Here is a 19,862-nt window from a genome sequence, read left to right on the forward strand (position 1 = left end):
GCATTCAGGTCACCTGCCTCGCTGGCAGCACACAGAAGATCCTGCAAGTCAATCTAGCTGAGGCAGAGGCTCATTTTTCCTGGCATTTGTACCTCTCTTCCAGAGGGAAGTATCTATCCCTCTGCTAAAGGGCTCATTCCAAAAATACAGCCCCCTGAGCACTGGCACGGTTACTGGCGTTCCCTCAGCAACTGTGTCACTCTGGAGGAGGTGGAAGGAAGGAAAACACTCATCCTTTGTCAAGGAAGACACAACAGCCCAAGATCTGATTTAACTGCCAACAAATCCTGCAGGATAATTTTCAACCAGACCAAGCAAGTGCCAAACCCAAGGGTGATTTCTGGAAGGTGCCATTCATGGCAGAGAGAAGCACAGGCAATATTAAAAGCATGAGTTACTAGACAAGTACAGGGTTGATTATGTGCATTGTAGAACATCCTAGTTCCCTGTATCCAGATACATATTCTGGAGTATAATTGATTCCAGAATTTTTCATTTCAGTGGAAAAAAACTTCTGTATGTGTCACTGGACTCCAGGGAGTGAAACTGCAGCTTCTTGGTAACGTGGAAATAAAACTCTGACTTGCTTTCCCACAATTTCCATGAAGTTTCTGTTTTCCAAAAGCAGGGAAAGGAGCAGATTCAGATAAATAACTATTTCACTCTCCTCAACAGCATTAATTAACCCAGAGAGGTTGTGGACTCCCCATCCCTGGCACTGTCCAAGGCTGGGTTGGACTTGGAGCAACCTGGTCTGGTGGAAGTGTCCCTGCCCCTGGCAGGGGGTGGAATGAGATGGTTTTTAATATCCTTAAAACCCAACCCATTCCATAATCCTATGATTAACTGCCCTATTAAAGCAAACCACAAAGACTCCCCACTTTTTCCCAAGAGTTAAGACCTTCAGTACTTCCTATCAGAAAGCAGAAGCTTCTGTCATTTTTATTTTACTACAACTTCCTCTAGGTATAAACTAGGGACACATGTAACTTGTATTCAAAAATGTTTGGGTTTATTCTTCTTTATTCCTAGAGTTGTCACAGACCTGCAAGACAGCATTGCACAAGGAAAACAAGGTAAGTCTGCTGCAGATTTTCATACCTGCTTGCATGTTAACTAGACTGGGTGGAACTAAATTACAAGAGATATTCTGATTTTAAAATAAAGCATTTGATCCCAGAAGGAAACAAGATTATGGTTATCTAAAAAAGTGCAGAAACAGCAAAACATGTTTATTTTCCATTTATTGGCACTTATTTGAAAAATAGCATAAATATTCAACAGAAAAGAGACAAGTTGACCCACACTCAGCTAATAAACCCCCCTATACTGATGTGTCTTCTAACAAAGACTGGAAGAGACAACAGGAGGTTCCTTCTTGAGAAATAAGCAAGATTTAAAAAAAAAAAAAAGTCTTGCTGTCACTACAGAAGAGTGGTGGCACAGCAACTCTCTGGCACAAACGTGAAACTGCAAAGCCAAACTTGGCCTCAGCAGAGAGAGCAAACAGAGCCCAGCACTCCCGTGTGCCTCTGCTCGGGGACAAAGGGCAGCTGGACTGGGGAGGGACTGCAACCAGCAGGGTGATTATTACAATAATTTAAGAGGAATGATACCAGAAGTAAACCATGTTGTATGTTAACTAGAACAGAGTCAGACTATTAAATACATTCTATTTTTTCTCTACAATAAGGACACACAGAAATGGGTCACTGGCCCTCAGGTTGCCAGGTCTTTGCACTCCAAGTCATCCCTTTCTCATTTTGATGGCTGCTGTCAAAGCTTCATCCATGTGAATCTTTCACAACAGGGCTCAGGGGAGGTTTTTCTCCTACTTGAGGAAGTTTCCATACTTTTCTCACTTTATGACACACTACAAAGATTTAGCCTTTAAAAATAAAACATTTTGCTTCATTCTTAACCTCTCTGGAGAGAAGGCTGGAAACCACATAGCACAGATGCACACACACGTACAAAAAGGGACTCAGCTGGGGGAGTTCAGCTGCACAACCCCAATGAGGGTGTCACTGCAAAATCCCAGACAGCTGTTCATAGGGGGGTCTGCAAATTCTTCCTCCTGCTTGGGGAGATCAGGATATCTCAACACACTGACTTTTCAAGCATCTCAGATTTCCGGATTCCAGGCTTCCAATCAGCATCTGAAGTTTTCAACAGCAGAAATGACTTGATGTCATTGTCTGAGGAAGCAACATCAGGAAATTAAATATAGATTAAATATGTTTGATGGCCTCAGGCTGTAAAAAGGCATTCAAGATTCCTCACCGTATCTGTCATATATGAAGACAAATACTGACTTAAAATAATGCATTTCTGAAGTACTAAATACTACAATCTCAGGATTTAATGCATTTTTCCAAATATTGTCACTATTTTTCCCTATTAAAAGACCTTTAACAGAGCATCTACCACTCCTATACATCATCTAAATGGGGAAGAAAAAGAAACAAATGCCAGATACAAAACCTCAGAAGAAGGTTACACACCTAATTTAGATTTAGTCACAACAGCAGTCCTGATCATGAATGAAATCCAACATATAAATTTGACAATTTACCAACTTATTATTTTCTGACATCCACGGGAACACAAAATTGTTTAAGAGCCAATCATAACAGAACACAATAATATTAATAATAATCAATTTCTTCCCTTCAATTTTCTCCCTTTCATATGAAGAAGAAAAAAAATATAAAGATCTAACACTCTGGGAATAGAAACAATTAGTAAGCTGCTTCATTGGTTTTAGGCTGAGGACAAATGTGAGTTATCTGCTCCTCCACAGGCAGGGAGGACAGAGGCTGCTGGCAAGCCAAGTCTTCCACAAGCAGGACACAAGTCCAGTGTTTGTGACTCATGCCAAGGAGATCACATCACTGCAAACCTGCCTGCTGACTGACGTGAGCACCCAACGTGTCTGCAGCCCAAACGCTTCTGTATTGCAGTAAATGTCATACAAATCACTAGAAAGGTGAATTCCTCCTCAAGGAACTGTTCTGGAAGTTTTCTAGCAGTAATGACATTGCTGGAAGTTCCTATGAGGAACAGAATGGGTCACACACAACAGAAAGTCGGGGCGATATCCGCCTGTCTCCCGGTGTCCAGCAGCAGGTTCCTGCTCCTCAGTTCATCGGTAACTTGGCCATGAGATCCACTGGCAAAAACGGGGATCTGGAGTCAGAGAGTGACACTGGAGAGTCTGTGCTGGTGCCAGCTTCAGCTGGGGAGTCACAAGAGGAGCCTGCACTGCTCCTGTTGTCATCCAGGGTGTGCGAGGACAGACTGAAAACAGAGCGACACCAGGGCTGAGAAACGAGGCACTGGCTCAGGTAAGTGCCCAAAACCAGCCCAAATCACCACAAAGCCATTCTAAACACATGTGTGCAGCTCTGAAGGAGCAGCAAGTCCTGTGACCTGAAACACCCCTGCAGCCACACACACAGTCACTTCCAGACTCACACAGGACACTCTGCCCATTTTCTCCTTTGCTCACCCAAAAATTGGGCACAGATCAGAAGTTCCAGACCAAAATCCACTCCAGCTTTACTCCATCCTCAAAGCCCTGGGCCAGCACAACAGCCTGAGGCCTTTGTGCCAAGAGAGCCAATGATAAATTGTCCCTCTTCCATTGTACTATGTATGTCACAGGACACAAATTCATAACTACAGTTGATATGTCATCAGTGATAGCAGCAGAGTGATTATTTTAAAATTACCATCTCCTACACCAAGAGGCAGCAATTGAACCCACACTGCTAACCCCACCATAAACAGGGTGTGCAAAAAAGATGTTTTTAAAGTACCTTTAAAACATCTATTTTGCTATTGCTACTCAAAGCTTCTGCATGACTTGTACATCAGCTGAGAGGCAAAAAGACAGAAATACAGTGAACAGCCCTTGACAGTTGTGTGGGCACACCCTATGTACGATTAACCTTTTGACTAAAACACTAAACCAAAATCCCTTGCTACTACCAATCACTACAATTTTTAACAAAGTACTTTTTATCTCCTCCCAGCTCCTCTGATCCTCCAGGGAGGGTCAGACAGACTCATATTCCTCTGTGACTAAGAACAAGGGAGAGAAAAAACCCAATTCACCCAAAAAGCATCAGCATTCACATTTGATTGCAATTTGAATCAGACTCCAAAAGCTATCATCCATGAGGTGTCTTTTCCTAAACATGCTTACAACCCATGTTATCAGCCAGGCCTAGAAACTGCAGAATTCTAGGGAACATTGCTGCCTGTTTACTGTGATAATTTCAGTGCTGTAACATTATGAGGCATATCTATTAAAAAAAAGACAAAAACCAGCACAAAAAACTTCAAGTATTCTCACTGCTAGAGAAAAAAAAAATTGTAATGCTTCTGGTGAAGGGACAATAAAGAGCCCAGATTTACCATGCCCCAAGGTCCGCCTGATGTGCAGCCTCGGGGGTTAGCATGGTGGTGGATCCTTGGAATAATCTTTTTGGGTGATCTTCCATCTCTGTTACACCTTTGGGAAGAGATATTGAGTGGTAAAAATTACAACTCACCTAAACTAAAATCTACTTTCAATGTACTTCAACAGAGCAAAGAGAATAGAGGTTCAAACTTACAATATTTCATATGTTGAACATAGAATTTAGATGCTGAAATTTTAAAGACTGTCTATTTTCAGGAGCCATTTTGTCCAAGCTTCAGTACAGTTCAGTGAATAATTAACTAAGGCTTAGATATCAGATATTTATTCTTCAGTAGTGAAGAATAATCCTTTTGTTTCAGTTTACCCAGCTATCACTTCATTGACCAGCTCCAGCAGAGTAGAGAAGCTGAAAATAAGGAAAAGGAACAAGCTCCAGAATGATCACAAAACTTTTCTATTGACTTTGATTTCCAAGCACTCTGGAAGAGGAGGGGATAGATATATGCTTAAAAAGACTATGACAGTACTCAGTCGAAAGTGTTGTAGCAGTTGTCTCAGAGCCAGAGATGTTCTGTAACAGAGGTGAGGCTTGAAGATATAAAAATAGGTGCAATAAAATTTCCAGAAGTTAAACTTGAAGAAAAATGCAAAAAGACAGAGAAACATTTCCTAATAAAGCTGTAAGGTTCCTACCAGGCCTGTGCATCAGCTTTGGGTTTTGAAGAGTTATTTTAAATGTACAGTACCTGTGTGCTTCAGTTAACCAGGACTTTCAAAGTTTTCTATTTAACTTAAATATACCAATAGTTGTATTTATTGTTTTGTTAAGCAGGTTGCACCAGATTATTTATCACATCTATATGACCACAGCAATGGGGAGGAATTAGAACAAAACAATTATTAGCTTTATGGAATTTAAAGCTTTATGATATAGTAAAATCAAATTTAATGATTTCTCTGTTTCATTATGTGTAATATCTTCTATTTCTAGTTACTTTTTGAAGTATCAGCCAACTGGACAGAATTATGAAGAAAGCTATAGGAATTACTATATAACTAACCAGTTGGCCCATTGTATTTGCCAAACCCAATTACTGTACCTTTTCTTTTGATTGATCCAAGAACACTTGGTCGAATGCAGTTAATTGGGCTCTGGCTTCTCCTGCTAAAAGAAGACAAATGCTGCACTGAGATCATCATTGAAAGAGAAAGATTGAAAAAAGAATCAAAAGATACTCAGAAAACAAACTACCGGGTGGAAACCACTAAGGAAATAAGCATTAAAACAGCTTATCCAAAAATGTCCTTTTTTTTCCCCTCTGAAGATAGGCCAGGAAGGACAGAACTGAGCAGGAAGTGTTTAATTACATTATTTCACAACTGGGACAGTCAAAAAGCTCTCATCCAGGCACTGACTACATCTCAGCTGACAGGCTGAACTGTGAGGGCCTAGTAAAATTTAATTGTATGCCCACATCACTCAAAGGAGTAACAAACCCTAAATCTGTTTGTGTTTTCTTTCCCTCAGAATTCAATTACTAAAGATGTGAATGAGAGCAATATAGAGACTACACTGGGAAGACAGATGCCACAACGCAGCCCATTTCCCAACACTATGACATGAGGATTTTGACAAATGTTTTACAACACTGTAAAATCTAAAGTCTACATGAGTAGATGAAATTGTGTTTGTGCTCAGAAATCAATTATGGATGCAACAAATTCTGATATTTCAAATGCCTACTATGAAGAAGCTACATTAATTTTCTATCATTATAGAATAATTTTCTATCATTGCTATGATCTGGTGACTTACCTAGAAAATCTCCTGGTTGGACTTGGGCTGGGACTTGGAGGCAACCCACTGCTGCTCACCAGACTTTGCAAAGATGGTGAGAAACATTGCTGAGAGGAAAAGAGTTTGTGTTATTATAAATACTGTATCACTCCTTTGCGGTAACAATTGATGCTTAACTGCAGAGAAATAAACAACCCAGTATCAAATTCAGCAGCCAGTCATTGGCTACACTGAGACATCACTTTTTGCTACTGAGGAAAAAAAAATTGGACAGATCCATTTTCATGCAGATTTATTTCACTGTACTCTGGTTAAACAGACTTACTTGGTTTTTATTAACCACAGCATAACAGCTGAACACCCCACAGAAATTCACATCCACAACATGAGCAGCTGGTATTTTCTGGTTTGGGGTTTTAGGGGGTTTTATTTACTCTCTAGTTTCTTGTTTGCAGCTGAGGTAGAAAGGAGCAGGTGGCTTAATCTTTTGCTACTAATTTGGTTGAATTTATTTAACTCTACTTAAGATAAAACCATTATTACCACATTTTGCTCACCTTCCCTATTCCTCGTGTAGGTGAAGGAGCTGGAGAAACTGGAACAAAGTCTACTTGCTTTGGTGATAGTGATTTTTCAAAATCATTGTCACTCTGTAAACAGTACACATAATTAATCTTACAAGCAGGTACCTTAACAAGAAAAGGACTGATTGGTGCAAAATCCCAAAGTTATCCTCCATGATATCAACAAATATTAGGCAGCCATTTATGAGCTTATGCTTAACAAAAAAAAAAAATGCCTTAAACATTACATGGAGAGTATCAGAACATGGAAGAAAATTTGAATAGGCAGACATCCATGCAATTTCCTTTTCACACAGCAGCCCAAGTAACCCACATGTACCTTGAACAGTTGATAATTCTATGCCTTGTTAGTGTGATAGATTGTTGATCAAAAGCAGTACTATGATAACAACTTGACTGTAGGTCAAACTATCAAAGGAAATGTTGACGTGAGAAAGTCTCTAGTGTCCTGATACTGATGATAGAAACACAAATTAAAGCATGAATGCATTACCAGGCTCAAGCTCTCCTCCCATGAGTGGCTCATCTGCATTGCTACTTGCACTTCTCTATAAAGAAGAAAAGAAATGTATTGTCCTGGGCCCACAGATGGCTGCAGTGACTGTTCTGCTTTGCCTTAGTGCTCACCTTTCACGAACGGTTTCCCTGTTCAGCAAATTCATTCCTTCCTCCTAAAAGATTAGCACATGAAGAAGTAAGGTCAAAAAAAACCCCACTTTGTTCCAGCAAATCAGAAAAGCTGTGGTTTCACTTCACTTTGGTATGTGGAAAACTTAATTCAACTCGGTTAAGCAACAATAACCTCAAGTTCTCATCTGTGGAAAGGAGTGAGGAGGAGAGGATGAGGAAGATGTAGCAGGAGAGACCATAATGCAAGAAGTGCTTATGTGAGCTGGTTGTTTCCCAAGCAACTTTATTTTCATTACTAACCAAGAAGTAGCTACCAAACTGAATAATGGTAGTATGAACCAGAAATTCTGCACATGCCAGAGCACCTTTATGCAGTCTTGAGTAATTTCATTTTACAAAGGGGATGCTAGTACAGATAAACCACAAAACATGGCTGGATTCTTACCTGATTCTACGGATTAGTGACTAACTAGATGCTTGTCAGCATCTCATTTGCAATACACTGCATTGCACACAATGAATTCAGGAGTCAGTGAGGGTTTTTTTCTAAAAAACTCCATAAAGTACTATTAAAATTGATCAAATATATAAAATTAAACTAATACAAATATTAGTTGTATTAGTCTGCCTAAGAGACTCAATCTCTTAGGCAGACACCATTCCTTAAAATTAACTGAATGCTACCTAGTTTGTTCAGGGAAATGAGTAGGTTCCCTAATTCAAGAGTAAAAGTTCAAGTAAACATCTTCACAATCCTCATCATAAGTAGGAATAGTCTAACTTCTTCACCTGTGTGATAATTTGCACAGATTTGAAAGAGATCAGAAGTGACTCACACAGGTTCTCAGTGAGTATACAGGACAAGGAATTAATTCCAACTAGTGAATCTAAAGCTCAAACACAAATTAGGAAATTACACTGTTTGCTTCAATAAATGGATGACACAAACATCAATTCAGAAGCATTTTCCAGAAGACTGAATTATCAAATTTTACTTCAGGTAATAGAGCAGAGCCACAACAGTTCATTCCTTTGCTCCCAGCATATTTCTCATTATATCTCCCTGCTCACTGCAGGGGGGCTGGACTAGATGACCTTTGAAGGTCTCTTTCAACCCAAACTAATTTATGATTCTATGATATTTACATATTAATCCTAAGCGTTTTTATGTTGATAAAAAGAGCTGTACAAAAGACCTGAGTGCTTCAGAGTCTACTCAAGCCAGTAAATTATTTACATAATGAAAGGAAGCAGTTATTTTCTTCAGGATTACTGTGCAACTACCTTAAATAACCGAGGTAGGAAGCAGAAGTGCCTTCCACCACTCAGGCACCATACCCTAAAAATGCCGCTTGAAGCATTAAATTGTTTTCTTAACTTTTGACCCAGTAAAAATCAAGCCTGTCCATTGAAAACTGGCCAGCTAAAAAAAAAAAAAAATTAAAAAATAAAGAATCTCCAAGCCAATTTTATAACCATTCTACTGTCAAAAAGTGGAGATATAAAATGAAGGAGACACAAGAGTTGAAGCTTGTTGATTTTAAAGCTGGAGTCCTCAGCCTGCGGTGTGCTGGCTGGGAGCAGAGCTATTTGAGCCTGTTCAGATATTCCCCACACCACCCCCCTTCCTGAGTGTTTGCTCTGCTGCCCTTCCCCCTCCATTCCTGCTGTGACAGCACAAGTACAGGGATCTGGATAAGAAAATTATACAGATGAAAAATAGCCCAGCCAGAAGAGTACAGACTATTTTTCAGCCAGAGTGCTTCCTTATCCTGCTCATTTTCTGGCTGCACAAGAGTCTTGTGGCAACACAAGTTAAGGAACACTTTGTTATTGGCCCCGAATATTTATGCTGGCACTGCTGCCAGAAACTTGGTGAAACTTTACCCTAAGGGTTTACATTAAAGGTTTCCTTTCTAAAATGTCCATTTTAAGAATCCTCTCTCTGCTTAAATCTTCTCCTTGCTGTAAGATGCATTTTGCTTCATGAAACGTGGAACTGGGCAGGCAGTTTGAAAATAAAATCTACAGCCAGCTGAAGGACATTAAACATTGACTGCAAACAAAACCCCTGCCACCTATAAAAAACTCATTTAGAAGAATCTGTGCTTACTTGTTTGATTTGATGAAGACGGCTGCTAGGAATACGGATAGGAGATGATGGCACAAACTGCAAAACAAAGTCACACACAATTGAAAGTACAGAAGGGAGGGAAGGGTGCCACAGAAATGTCAGTAAATAGTGTTGCCCCAAACTAAAAAAACCCGTATGGCTTATAATATTCTCAGTGTATATATAACCTACATTACTTGCAAGAATGTGGCGTTCTTGCATGTTAATATGTATTTCCATATTATACTGCTTTGTAAGCTCACAGATGCTAATTGGTATCAGCCTGGCCTCCATTCCATTTCCAGGCAACTAGAACTGACAGCTTTCCCCACAGAATAGAGCTGCTTTTCACTAGCACACTGTCACCCCTAGTATATATGCTGGCATATATATTTTCCTTCATGTGACTCAGAATATTTATTTTCATTTAAGTGGTCCAGAAAGCTCCCCAATAGATCCCTTGAAATACAAAGCCAAAGCAACAAATTGTACAAAAAGGTTCCTGGATTGTTGTCTGCTTATAAATGATTACTTTGACAAGTGAAAAAAATTAGCTATTAGACGTCTAACAAAGAGTTAAACACTTTCTTTATGGTTTCTCAAGAGCTTCACCAATTTGGGTGAAATCAGAGAAGACTTCACTAAAAATGGTCTTCTGTTAATGTTGACAGTTTTGCATCAAGATCTCACTGGAATGCTATGATCTAAAACTGCACAGCCAAAACCGAGTAATTTAAAGTGATTATTTTCTCAAAATATCATTTTCTTTCATAAATTTCCCACCCATCACATTGTCAGCCCTCAGTTTATTTATGTCATAGCCATTCAGGGAACAAAAATTCTAAACCTAAGCCTTAAATAGAGGTTTAACTTCACAATTCTTCCAAAAAATAAAAATGGATGTGTTCAGCAACTAAGGCTTGCATTATTATAGGTGTTTTTATACTTCATTCATTATAAGGCTTCATCTGCTTCACAAAACATTACTAGAGCTCTTCATCATGTAGAAGCTGGAGAACTAACACTCAGTTAACTGTTACTGCACCATCTTCCAATCAGTGCCACAGAGAATGCAAGGATTTTGCTGCCCGACAGGGTAAGTTAGCACAGACTGTTAATGCTTCATACATCCAGAACCCTCCTTCTAAAAAAACAAACATGAAGACATCACACCCTGCTTCTCACAAAAGAATTCAGCCTATCAGGCTCACACAGAGGATGACTAACATTTGTGCCAGAATTTAGTCATCATAATACATATTACTAAAGTCCAAAACTATACTATCTTGATTTGCTACTTTTAAGGTCCAGTTTAGGTCACCTTTACTATTATATTGGGTTCCCAAAAACCCTGTGCACTTAATAAAAATTCCTCCAAGCTGCACCAGCCAATGCAGACCTTGAGCTGACCTTGATTCTCACACACAGAAAAGGATTTGGACAATAGTGCATTCCTGCCTATTCACTCTGTCATTCCACAGTAGAAATGCATTTGTTCCACTCATTATATTCTAATTTTATGACTGTGATCCACATACTTTAAGGTTTGACATTAAAAGAATATGTAAAAAACCAGTGGCTTGCAGTATAAAACAAAAAATGTAAAAAGACAATTAAGTGTTCCTCTGCAGGGTCTGATGCACTAATAGAGCTCTGAGGATCCTACATCTTGATTCCAACAAGTCATCACCCTTGCTTTGTCAGTGTGTAAAACTCACTTTTGCTCTGTTTGCATCCTTTGATTTAATTCTTGTGAAAAGAAACCTGTCACTTTCAAAGGATACTTGCTAAACTGAATTCATATATTAAAATTATGCTATCAAATCCCCATTGTTTTAAGAGAGCAAAAAGCTTAATAAAAACATTACAAACTATTACATTATGACCTTCCCCCTACTCCAGTGTGTCAGATACTGTGCTCCAATGCAGGTAAAGTTTCAGCAGTGCCAGGCTGGCAGGAGCCACTGCCCAGGTGAGCAGGGACTGCCCCAGTGCCTCTGCCCTGCAGTGCCCTCTGCCTCCCGCAGCACAGACACTTGAGCCCAGCAGAGAAACTACACGGCTTAGAAAAAAAAAAAAAAATAGAAAAAATTTAACATCAGCTTCTGCTGAAATAGCACCTAAACATCTAACCACAGACTGACTGCTCTGCTTAAGCAACAAAACAAAAACCCCAGCCGTGCAAAACAAATCAAAAAAACATCAAAACATTTACTCATTGGTATCTCCTGGAAGAAAATAAACTGCAGATACTGCAGAGCCTGGTTAACCCTTCCTTGGCAATTACGTGTAGTGTCAGAAAACTGCAGATCAAGCCCCAGCCCAAATGACACCACTGCCCCTGCAGACATCATTATAAACCAGCTGAAGTCTGAGACTTGGAGAAGCTACTCCAAAAACAGATTGTGGAATTCAGCTGAGCAACTGGGACAGCACTGAAGATCGAGCTGATGGTGTATGACCTCCAGTTACCAGAGATTTTAGCAACTCCCATTGTTCCCCTGACAGGGAACACCACACAGATTAGACAAACACTAATCAACTTTTCTTCCACAAAGTTTAACAGAACACAAAATTTAAGGTGTACTTGTAATACTTGTAATAAAGAAGTTTCAGTTGCTTACTGAATCTTTTAACCCTCTTACAGTTTACACTGCGCAGTAAAACTTGGATTGGTTTTCTTAAATACAAAGAAGGAGGTTTTGAAAAGTAGATGTGATCTAGCTCCTTAGAATGTCTCTAACATCATAAAACTAAATGTACTTCTTTGCAATAGGAAGAATACCAGGGAAGGTTGCTTAGGGTCCTTGATGCTGAAAGTTTAATTCTATCACAAAATCATTTATCTGTGGATGATCCTGGTTTAAGACCACAGAAGGACAAGAATCTCTAAGATCCTTTCCAATTCCATCCTCCCTGCCATATTCAACAGAACCATAACCCAGATTATAACTCATAGGATCATTTCAAAGCAGACAAGGCACTGGGGAACAGTCAGTGGGGAACTTGATTTTCAGTGTAAGTAAAATTGCATGTGTTTTGTCAGCATCTGGTCAGCTGAGAGTGAAGAAGGACACTTTTTAATAACATTAGTGTGAGGGGAAGGGTTAGGAACATCATTCCATGAAGATGGAAACACTGGTTAAGTCCAGGAGACAGCAACATTTATGAGGGGCAGGCAGAAAAGCAGCCCATCAGTGAATTAGCTCCTGCTTCCCAGCAAGTTCTGGGCAAGGCATCCTGAATTAGCATCTTTTTAGCCTAACAACTGGGGATCTTCAGGAGTAAACACAATAAACTGAGCTTTCGCCTGTGTTTTTTTCTCCTCTTGCCTGACCACAATCCTAAACTGATTTATACTGAGTTGGTGTCCTAAAAATATGAGGAAAGAGACTTGATTAAGAAATCTTGACTTTCTTTCAGTTTTTTCATCCCAGCAGGAGAAAGGCTTTTCCACCAATCTTTTCTTATACATAACTATTCTGGTTCTGTTACAGATGCAACCTAGCTGAGTATTTGTCTGCACTTTTTTTCTTAAGCATCAGAAATCATTTAAGACATTGATTATTGTTAACAGTACAGTTATATAATCAGTTTTCTTAGCAAGCTACCTTTCTTACTCTACTTTGCAACATCTATTTTACGAGCAAAGTTATGATCACAATGAAATCCAAGCATTCTCCAAGCCCAATGATCTCTAAGTAACATTTCATTACAGCTACAGCATATTAATGTCACAGTCCGGAGCCCTGTTTCTGAAAGCAATGTGGTATTAGTTGCACAGACTGCAGTCTGATTTTGTTCATTGCTCTTTGCACACTTCTGCCTGGCAGCTGAGGGTGGGTGCAGGAGTGTCCTTACCAGGCTGTGCCGATTCATGACCGTGGTGCTGTTCCTGCGGGTGCGCAGGACGCTGCCCTGGAACACCTGGCAGTTATCGCTGCGAAAAGAAACACTCGTCAGTGCAAAAGCCATTTCCTTCCTAGCAGAGAGCCCCTCCTCACATCAGCTCACTTCCAAGCGCTGTGACAGCTCTCCTGTGGAGACAAAGCACTCCAGAGACAGGCAGGTAAGAACTCTTTCAGCTTGTTGGTAGAGAGTGCAAATCAACTCGTTCATCCTCCAATTCCCAGCTACTTCAATTAATGATTTCAATTAGTCATTTTGTGTCTTCAGGATAATTGAAGAATTGTTTAGACTGTGGGGATTTATTATGTTTGGAATGGCTGCTGCTTGTATATTGCTTCAAATGTCATTCAACAGAACAAATGTATTGTAAGCAGTAACTGGCTTGTAAGCAGTAACTGAAACAAGCTTCGATCCCACAGATAAAACAGAATTAAAAAATACAGTGTATCTTGATAAATCTTATCACCACAAACATTTAATATCTTCTGAACATTCTTCCAGCAGAAGTTAAATTAAACTTACAGTAAACACAGTTTTTAAGGCCCCACAGCAGTGTATCCATTGAAATGGTATAGGATTATTTATCTGACAAAAAATGAACTTCTTTCTCAAGGCAATTTTAGTTCTATTGATTCCTAAAGCAAGTTTTACTGGTCATGTCATCATCAATGTTATCAACAGCCAGTGATCAGCTCTTAATGAATGCGACTGCAGAAATTAACTTTTTTTTCTAGCAACCATAAAAAAATGTTGAGCCACAACCCTACAATCCCCATGCCCAAAAATCAATGAGGAACTGGGGTGAACAAATCCAAATATAAGACTGCAATAGGATTCAAATTACAAGAATTCACATGGTATCTTTTTGTTTCAGATGCTAATTTGGGATGAACAAAAGCCCCCCAAAATACAATTTCTTTAAAACTAACCTGACCAACAGCACTACCTTGCTGTAAGGACTGACAATCCTACTGCACTTTCATGACACACCATTGTGTCACCATCAGAATCCTCTAGTTTAAAACACACCAGTTAGACACATAAGTTTTAGACAGCTTTTATGGCTGTAAATAAAAAACAAATAAAGATTATACTGTGAAATAAAAGCCAATAGCAACTGGCATAAGCACTGTACTTTCTGCCAAGAAAAATGCATAGACTCTCCTTCTCCAAAATGTCAAGTACATGGGACCAGACATAATTTCCAATTTTCCAAGAAGTTTCACTCAGTTCACGCCCACGAGAGATCAAACAGCTGCCATTTGACAGAGGTGGAAGAGGAGAAACTGAAGGGATCCATGACATGATGTTTAGAGATGAGTTTTGGCTGAGGCCACCAGCCACAATTCTTTTCAGTTTAAGTGCACTGGTTGGCATGCAAACACAAGACTAACAGCACATCCTGAAATCCAGGGTCTGAGTCAAGAAAACAGGTTGGAACAATCCTGTCCCACATCACCACATACTGAGTCCAATATTCAGGGCTAACTAGCAGAGAGGGAGAGAAAAAAGACCTACAAATAATCCTATCTTTAATCTCCCTGGCAAAAACACCAGAACTGGTCCAATCTCAGACTTATTTTTCACAGAAAACTACAGTTCCCATCAAAAACCAATTTTATTTGGCACAAAAACAAGAGTTAAAAGTTCTGTGAAATGTAACTTTTGTGATTGAAAATATTCCACTTATAACTGTTCTCTGGATCTATGGCAACTCATTTTCCAAATTCCCTACTAAAAAAATGAAGAAGTCAAAACAAGAGGCAGAGGAGAAAAAGCAAAAGCAAGCTGTGTAAGAGCAAGAGCTTTTGTTTCAGTTTACCCAACAAAGCCATTCTGGGAAAAACTGAAGTTTCTTGCCAAGAGCTGCAATCTTGCAAAAACAGTATTCTGGTGGAAAATTCCAAACTAACAGGCAAACCACTGCAACCACCTCAGATTAGTTCAATGGCATTTTAGTTTTATTTGTATGAACACCTAACCCATAGTGTATGCACACTGCCAAGGCAAGAGCTCAGGCTTAACCTTCTATCTGCCCAAACCCCGAATGAAATAATTTGTTCAGGGTTTTTTTTTTAAGAGCCAAGGGTCTTTCAATTTCCAATTTACAAAAGGCTGAGATTTTTAAAATGTCTTGTCTCAGTTACTCAATTAGTTTACCTGCTCAGAAACCTCCCAGGGGAGAGCTGTCATACACAACCCTTCCATACTGCATCAAAATGGAAAATGGCAGTTTTTCCATTGTGGTTATGTAAAAGAATAAAATTTACATTCACTTAACGTTAAATCACAATAGAATAAGAAGAAGTATTAGGTCTGAACTGTCAGACACTGTTAATCATTTTGGTAAAAGAGGTATGTGAGATTTTTTAATCTCTTGATATCCAGTTCCTTACAGAAACAGAAAAGGGAAAAAAAATCAATCCACCAGGAAGTACTTATCATTTAATATACTGCAGTTTATGAAACTTATTGTCAATATGCTCTCCCCAAATGCAGACAAGCCACTAACAGCAGCAGCACATGGACCACCTTACAGCTGGAGGGAAGCCACACCATGTAGCAAATAGGGCATCTCCCAAGCTCTCAACAGCCCACAGGAGACAAGCAACAGCCCTTTGGGTTATAAACTCACCCAAACAAAACTGTTCAAGAAACCCTACCTGTCTCAAAGCTTTTACCTGCCCTTGCCTGCCACTGACACTTTCTGTCCTGTTCACTGAAGAGAGCCAGACCTGGCAAACACCCAACTCTCCCACAAACAGACCTGCCACAGGCTGGTGGCAATATCCAAGCACAACTGTCTATACAGCACAAGGTATTTCTCTCAGTAATGCATACTACAGAAATTAGTACCACCCAGGAAAATTCCTGGCCACCTGACACACTGCTTTACACTAAATGTAAAACTTACGTCAAGGTCCCGTGAAATGACCTTCCTGACCAAATTTGCCTGGTTGTTCCGAAAGCATTTACTGTTGTAATGATACAGAGCAGTGATTTATTTTGTTCAGACCCGATCCATTACAGAAATCATTGCGATTGTTATTCGATGCATAAGAACAGCCACAACTCTGCCGTTGCGGACGGTGTTCTGCAACACACAGCAGACCTTGGTGAAAACAAAGCGTTTCAGTAAAACCAAAGCCCGTCTTCCCGGGCTTCCTCGCACCCCTCCATACGTTGGTATGTTCCCTAAATCCCTCCCAGCCTGGGACAGCGCTCAGGATCCCGCTTTTCCCCGTGGCACCGCGGAGCATCCCCGGAGCCCCCGCACGGCCGGGTCGGGCCGGGAGCCCCCCGGGCCCCTCACCTGAGCCCGTGGATGAGCGGGGCGCTGTTCGACCGCCTCAGGCCGCCGCCGTCGCCCGGGGCCGCGGCGCTCCCCGGCGGCAGCTCCAGGTCCAGCTCCATCTTCTCCTGAGCCATCGCGGCGGCTCCGGCTCCTCCCGCTCCGCCCATCCGCGGCCTCAAGCCGCCGCTGCCCCGGCCCTGCCGAGCCCGCGGGCGGGGGGGCTGCCGCAGCAGCGAGGCCGCATCCCGGAGCTCCGGGGGCGGCCCGTGCCCGCTGTTCCCGCTGATTGCCGTAGCCCCCGCGGCCCCGCGGGCCCCGGGCCGCTCTCCCCGCCCGGCCCCAGCGCAGGCGGACCCGGCCGCAGGGCGCAGGCGCAGCGCTCGGGCCACGGCCGCTCGGGCACGGCTGCGTGAGGGGACCGACGTGAGGGGAGCGGAGCGCGCTCGTCCTGTGGAGCTCTCCGGCCACGGGACACTGCGCCGATCGCTACAGCGAAAATTCCGCCCCTGAGCTCGTACCGAGCTGTTCTCGTTCGCAGAAGTACCAGCGGGTGGTTCTGTGCAGGCCCAGACAGCTCGAGGAATAAAGAATAAAACCAAACGTTTTCAGAATACTTTAATAGCTACATGTGGCCATAGTTTATACCTGGAGGAGGTTGTGGTGAAATAGGTTGGAGGGGAAATGCCACCCTGGCTAGCGGACGGTGCTGAGGCTCCTAACTCTTGGGAAGAAGTGGAGAATCTGGTTTGCCTTAACAGGGCATTAACTGTAGAATCATGGAATGGTTTGGACTGGAAGGACCCTTAGAAACCATTTTGATCCATCCCCTGCCATGGGCAGGTAGACCTTCCTCCCAGGTGGTTCTGAGCCCTGTCCAACCCAGCCTTGGACACTTCAGGGATGGGGCAGCCACAGCTTCTCTGGGCGCCCTGTGCCTCACCACCACCACAGGGGAGAACTTCCTCCTAATATCCAGTCTAAACCCACTCGCTTTTGATTTGAAGCCTTTCCCCCCTGTCCTGCCAATCCAGGCCCTTTTAAATAATCTCTCTCTATCTTTGTTGTAAATTTCCTTCAGGTACCAGCAGGCACAATTAGGTCACCCCGAAGCTTCTCCAGTTTGAACAATCCCAATTGTCCCAGCCTTTCCTCATAAGAGAAGTGCTCCATCTCTTCATCTGTTTACAGTGAGAGTTTCAGGCAGTCTTCAGGAACAGAAATATTCAGAGAAAGAGGGTAGATTATAGAAAACTAAAGCATTTTTTCATGGGCTCCATGCTTACTAATTTATCTGAGGCTGATGGCATTTTGTGACTGTGTTTATTTCACCCACAGGGGTATTTCCCTGACACTATTAAATACTCCCCATATCATCACCAAATTCATGCCCATAGGTCCCTTTGTATCACTGTACTCACATATCTCATTCTTTCAGTCTCTGCTGCCCCACTATGAATATCCATCCTTCACCCTCTCAAGGCTCTTTTTAACATGTTCTCTCCCTTCCTAACACCTCTTGCCATGGCACTGTTTATCTAACTCAACAACTTGTGATTTCCTCATTTCCATAGCTCTGTTCCACAGCACAACTTTCCCTCATTACCCTCCTCAGCCCTTTGAGGGTCACCCTGACAGTCCCCACTTTCCTTTGGACATATATTCCCATTAAAGTTCTCTTGGCTACAGTAAATCCTGGTCAGACAGTAGGATGGTGTGCCTGCCTGGCACTGGAAAATTTGAGAACATGGAGCAGATGTTTTTGAGCTCTCAGCCACATTTTGGATATTGTTGGCTTTTTCCTTAACAGTATCCTGGTGCATGGCATTTGAAGCTGTTTGCTGCCCTTAGTGTCAAGGACATACTATAATAACTCCAAAATAAAAATAAATAGCAAAATCCACATAGTTTAGTGCTGTAGTCAGATCCTGCAGGTGGCTTTTGTATTAAGAGAACCAACATATTTGTGAGTAGATTTCCATTCAGAGCAAGAAGTTTTGCTGGGAACTTTCACCTGAATTGCCTTTTAGGCAATTCTATCCATGGAAAATGAAGGTATGGAAGCTGTTCCAAGCTGTGAAATGCTTGTGCTGAAGCAGCAGGCAAGGATTTTGGTGAAGGTTCTGTAAAAGTGTTGTATTGCTTTTAGAGAATGGCAGTAGCAAAAGGTGATTAACACTATATTCCTTTAACAGCTGTAGATCCTAATTTTCCAATGAATCAGACTGGTTATAATTATTAGAAATTAAGCAAAATTATTTAGATATTTACATTCTCATTCTTTGCAGGTGATGGCAATTCTTTACCACCTCGCAGAAGGGTGTTATTAGGGGCTGTGGTAGGCCATAGTGTAAGGGACACAAGACTGTGAAAGGTATTTCTCCTCTGCAGTATTACAAGATAAGGATTTTTTCTCTGGGTTTTCTCTGTGTTCCCAACTAAGGCAGTTGAAGTGTTGAAAAATCCTAACTTTCCTATCTTAACAGTTTCAGCACCGGCATTTTGCCAAAAGAACTGTTTTATCTCAGGAGAAAATGAAGACATTTTAAAATTTGGTGCTGGGAAAGACCCTGAAGCCCCCTGCATGTGAGAAACAAATATGTACAACAGTTATTGCAGAAAAATACTGTAAAGTAAGCGCAAATTTGATCACTTAGAGTGGGTTTGCCCAAGTCAGTCCAAACCTGAACACTATCAAGAACTAGGATTACGTCTTATAATGAGTTTTACACCAGATTTCTGAATGCTGAGCCCACTCTCATTACAATCAAAGGCCTGGTATGTGCTTCAGCAGCTAGGGAACACTGGGGAGAACACTGGGAAAGCCTGCGGGACTCAGGTCGGAGGGGTCCTAATCTCGAAGAAGGCTGTAAAACCTTTTCCCCACTGAGACGGGAAAAAGGAGCCGGGTTTGTGGCCGGGGTAGGACTCGAACCCGGATCGTCCTCCAGGTCACGGCCCGGCCACGCCCCTGCGGCGCGCGCGTCCTAGCGACCGTTGCGGCGTTTCAAACACACACACGCTCCTCCCACAGCCAATCAGCGCGCGCACCTGCCCCGGGGGCTGTCGGGAACTCTCCCGCTGCCGAAGTAGTGCCGGGGTGCGGA

General features: G+C 41.6%; 1 protein-coding gene across 4 annotated transcripts; it reads right to left on the reverse strand.

Annotated features, from left to right (window-relative positions):
- Positions 1–1,227: 1,227 nt before the first annotated feature.
- On the reverse strand, positions 1,228–17,106 carry LOC103824494 (P2R1A-PPP2R2A-interacting phosphatase regulator 1). 4 transcript variants are annotated; one of them, XM_030228860.2, is made up of 10 exons: positions 16,777–17,106; positions 13,416–13,494; positions 9,555–9,611; positions 7,439–7,482; positions 7,305–7,359; positions 6,785–6,877; positions 6,246–6,334; positions 5,530–5,591; positions 4,423–4,519; positions 1,228–3,300 (listed from the first exon to the last, which is right to left on the reverse strand). In XM_030228860.2, the coding sequence occupies exons 1-10, from the start codon at positions 16,923–16,925 to the stop codon at positions 3,141–3,143; spliced, it is 885 nt and encodes a 294-aa protein (XP_030084720.1). In that variant the 5' UTR covers positions 16,926–17,106; the 3' UTR covers positions 1,228–3,140. The 4 variants fall into 4 exon arrangements, with proteins under 4 accessions (XP_030084720.1, XP_009098027.2, XP_030084722.1 ...); XM_009099779.4 differs by having other exon boundaries at positions 5,530–5,594; XM_030228862.2 differs by lacking the exon at positions 4,423–4,519.
- Positions 17,107–19,862: the final 2,756 nt, after the last annotated feature.

The sequence above is a fragment of the Serinus canaria genome, chromosome 4A (assembly GCF_022539315.1).
Source record: "Serinus canaria isolate serCan28SL12 chromosome 4A, serCan2020, whole genome shotgun sequence".
NCBI classification, from domain to species: domain Eukaryota; kingdom Metazoa; phylum Chordata; class Aves; order Passeriformes; family Fringillidae; genus Serinus; species Serinus canaria.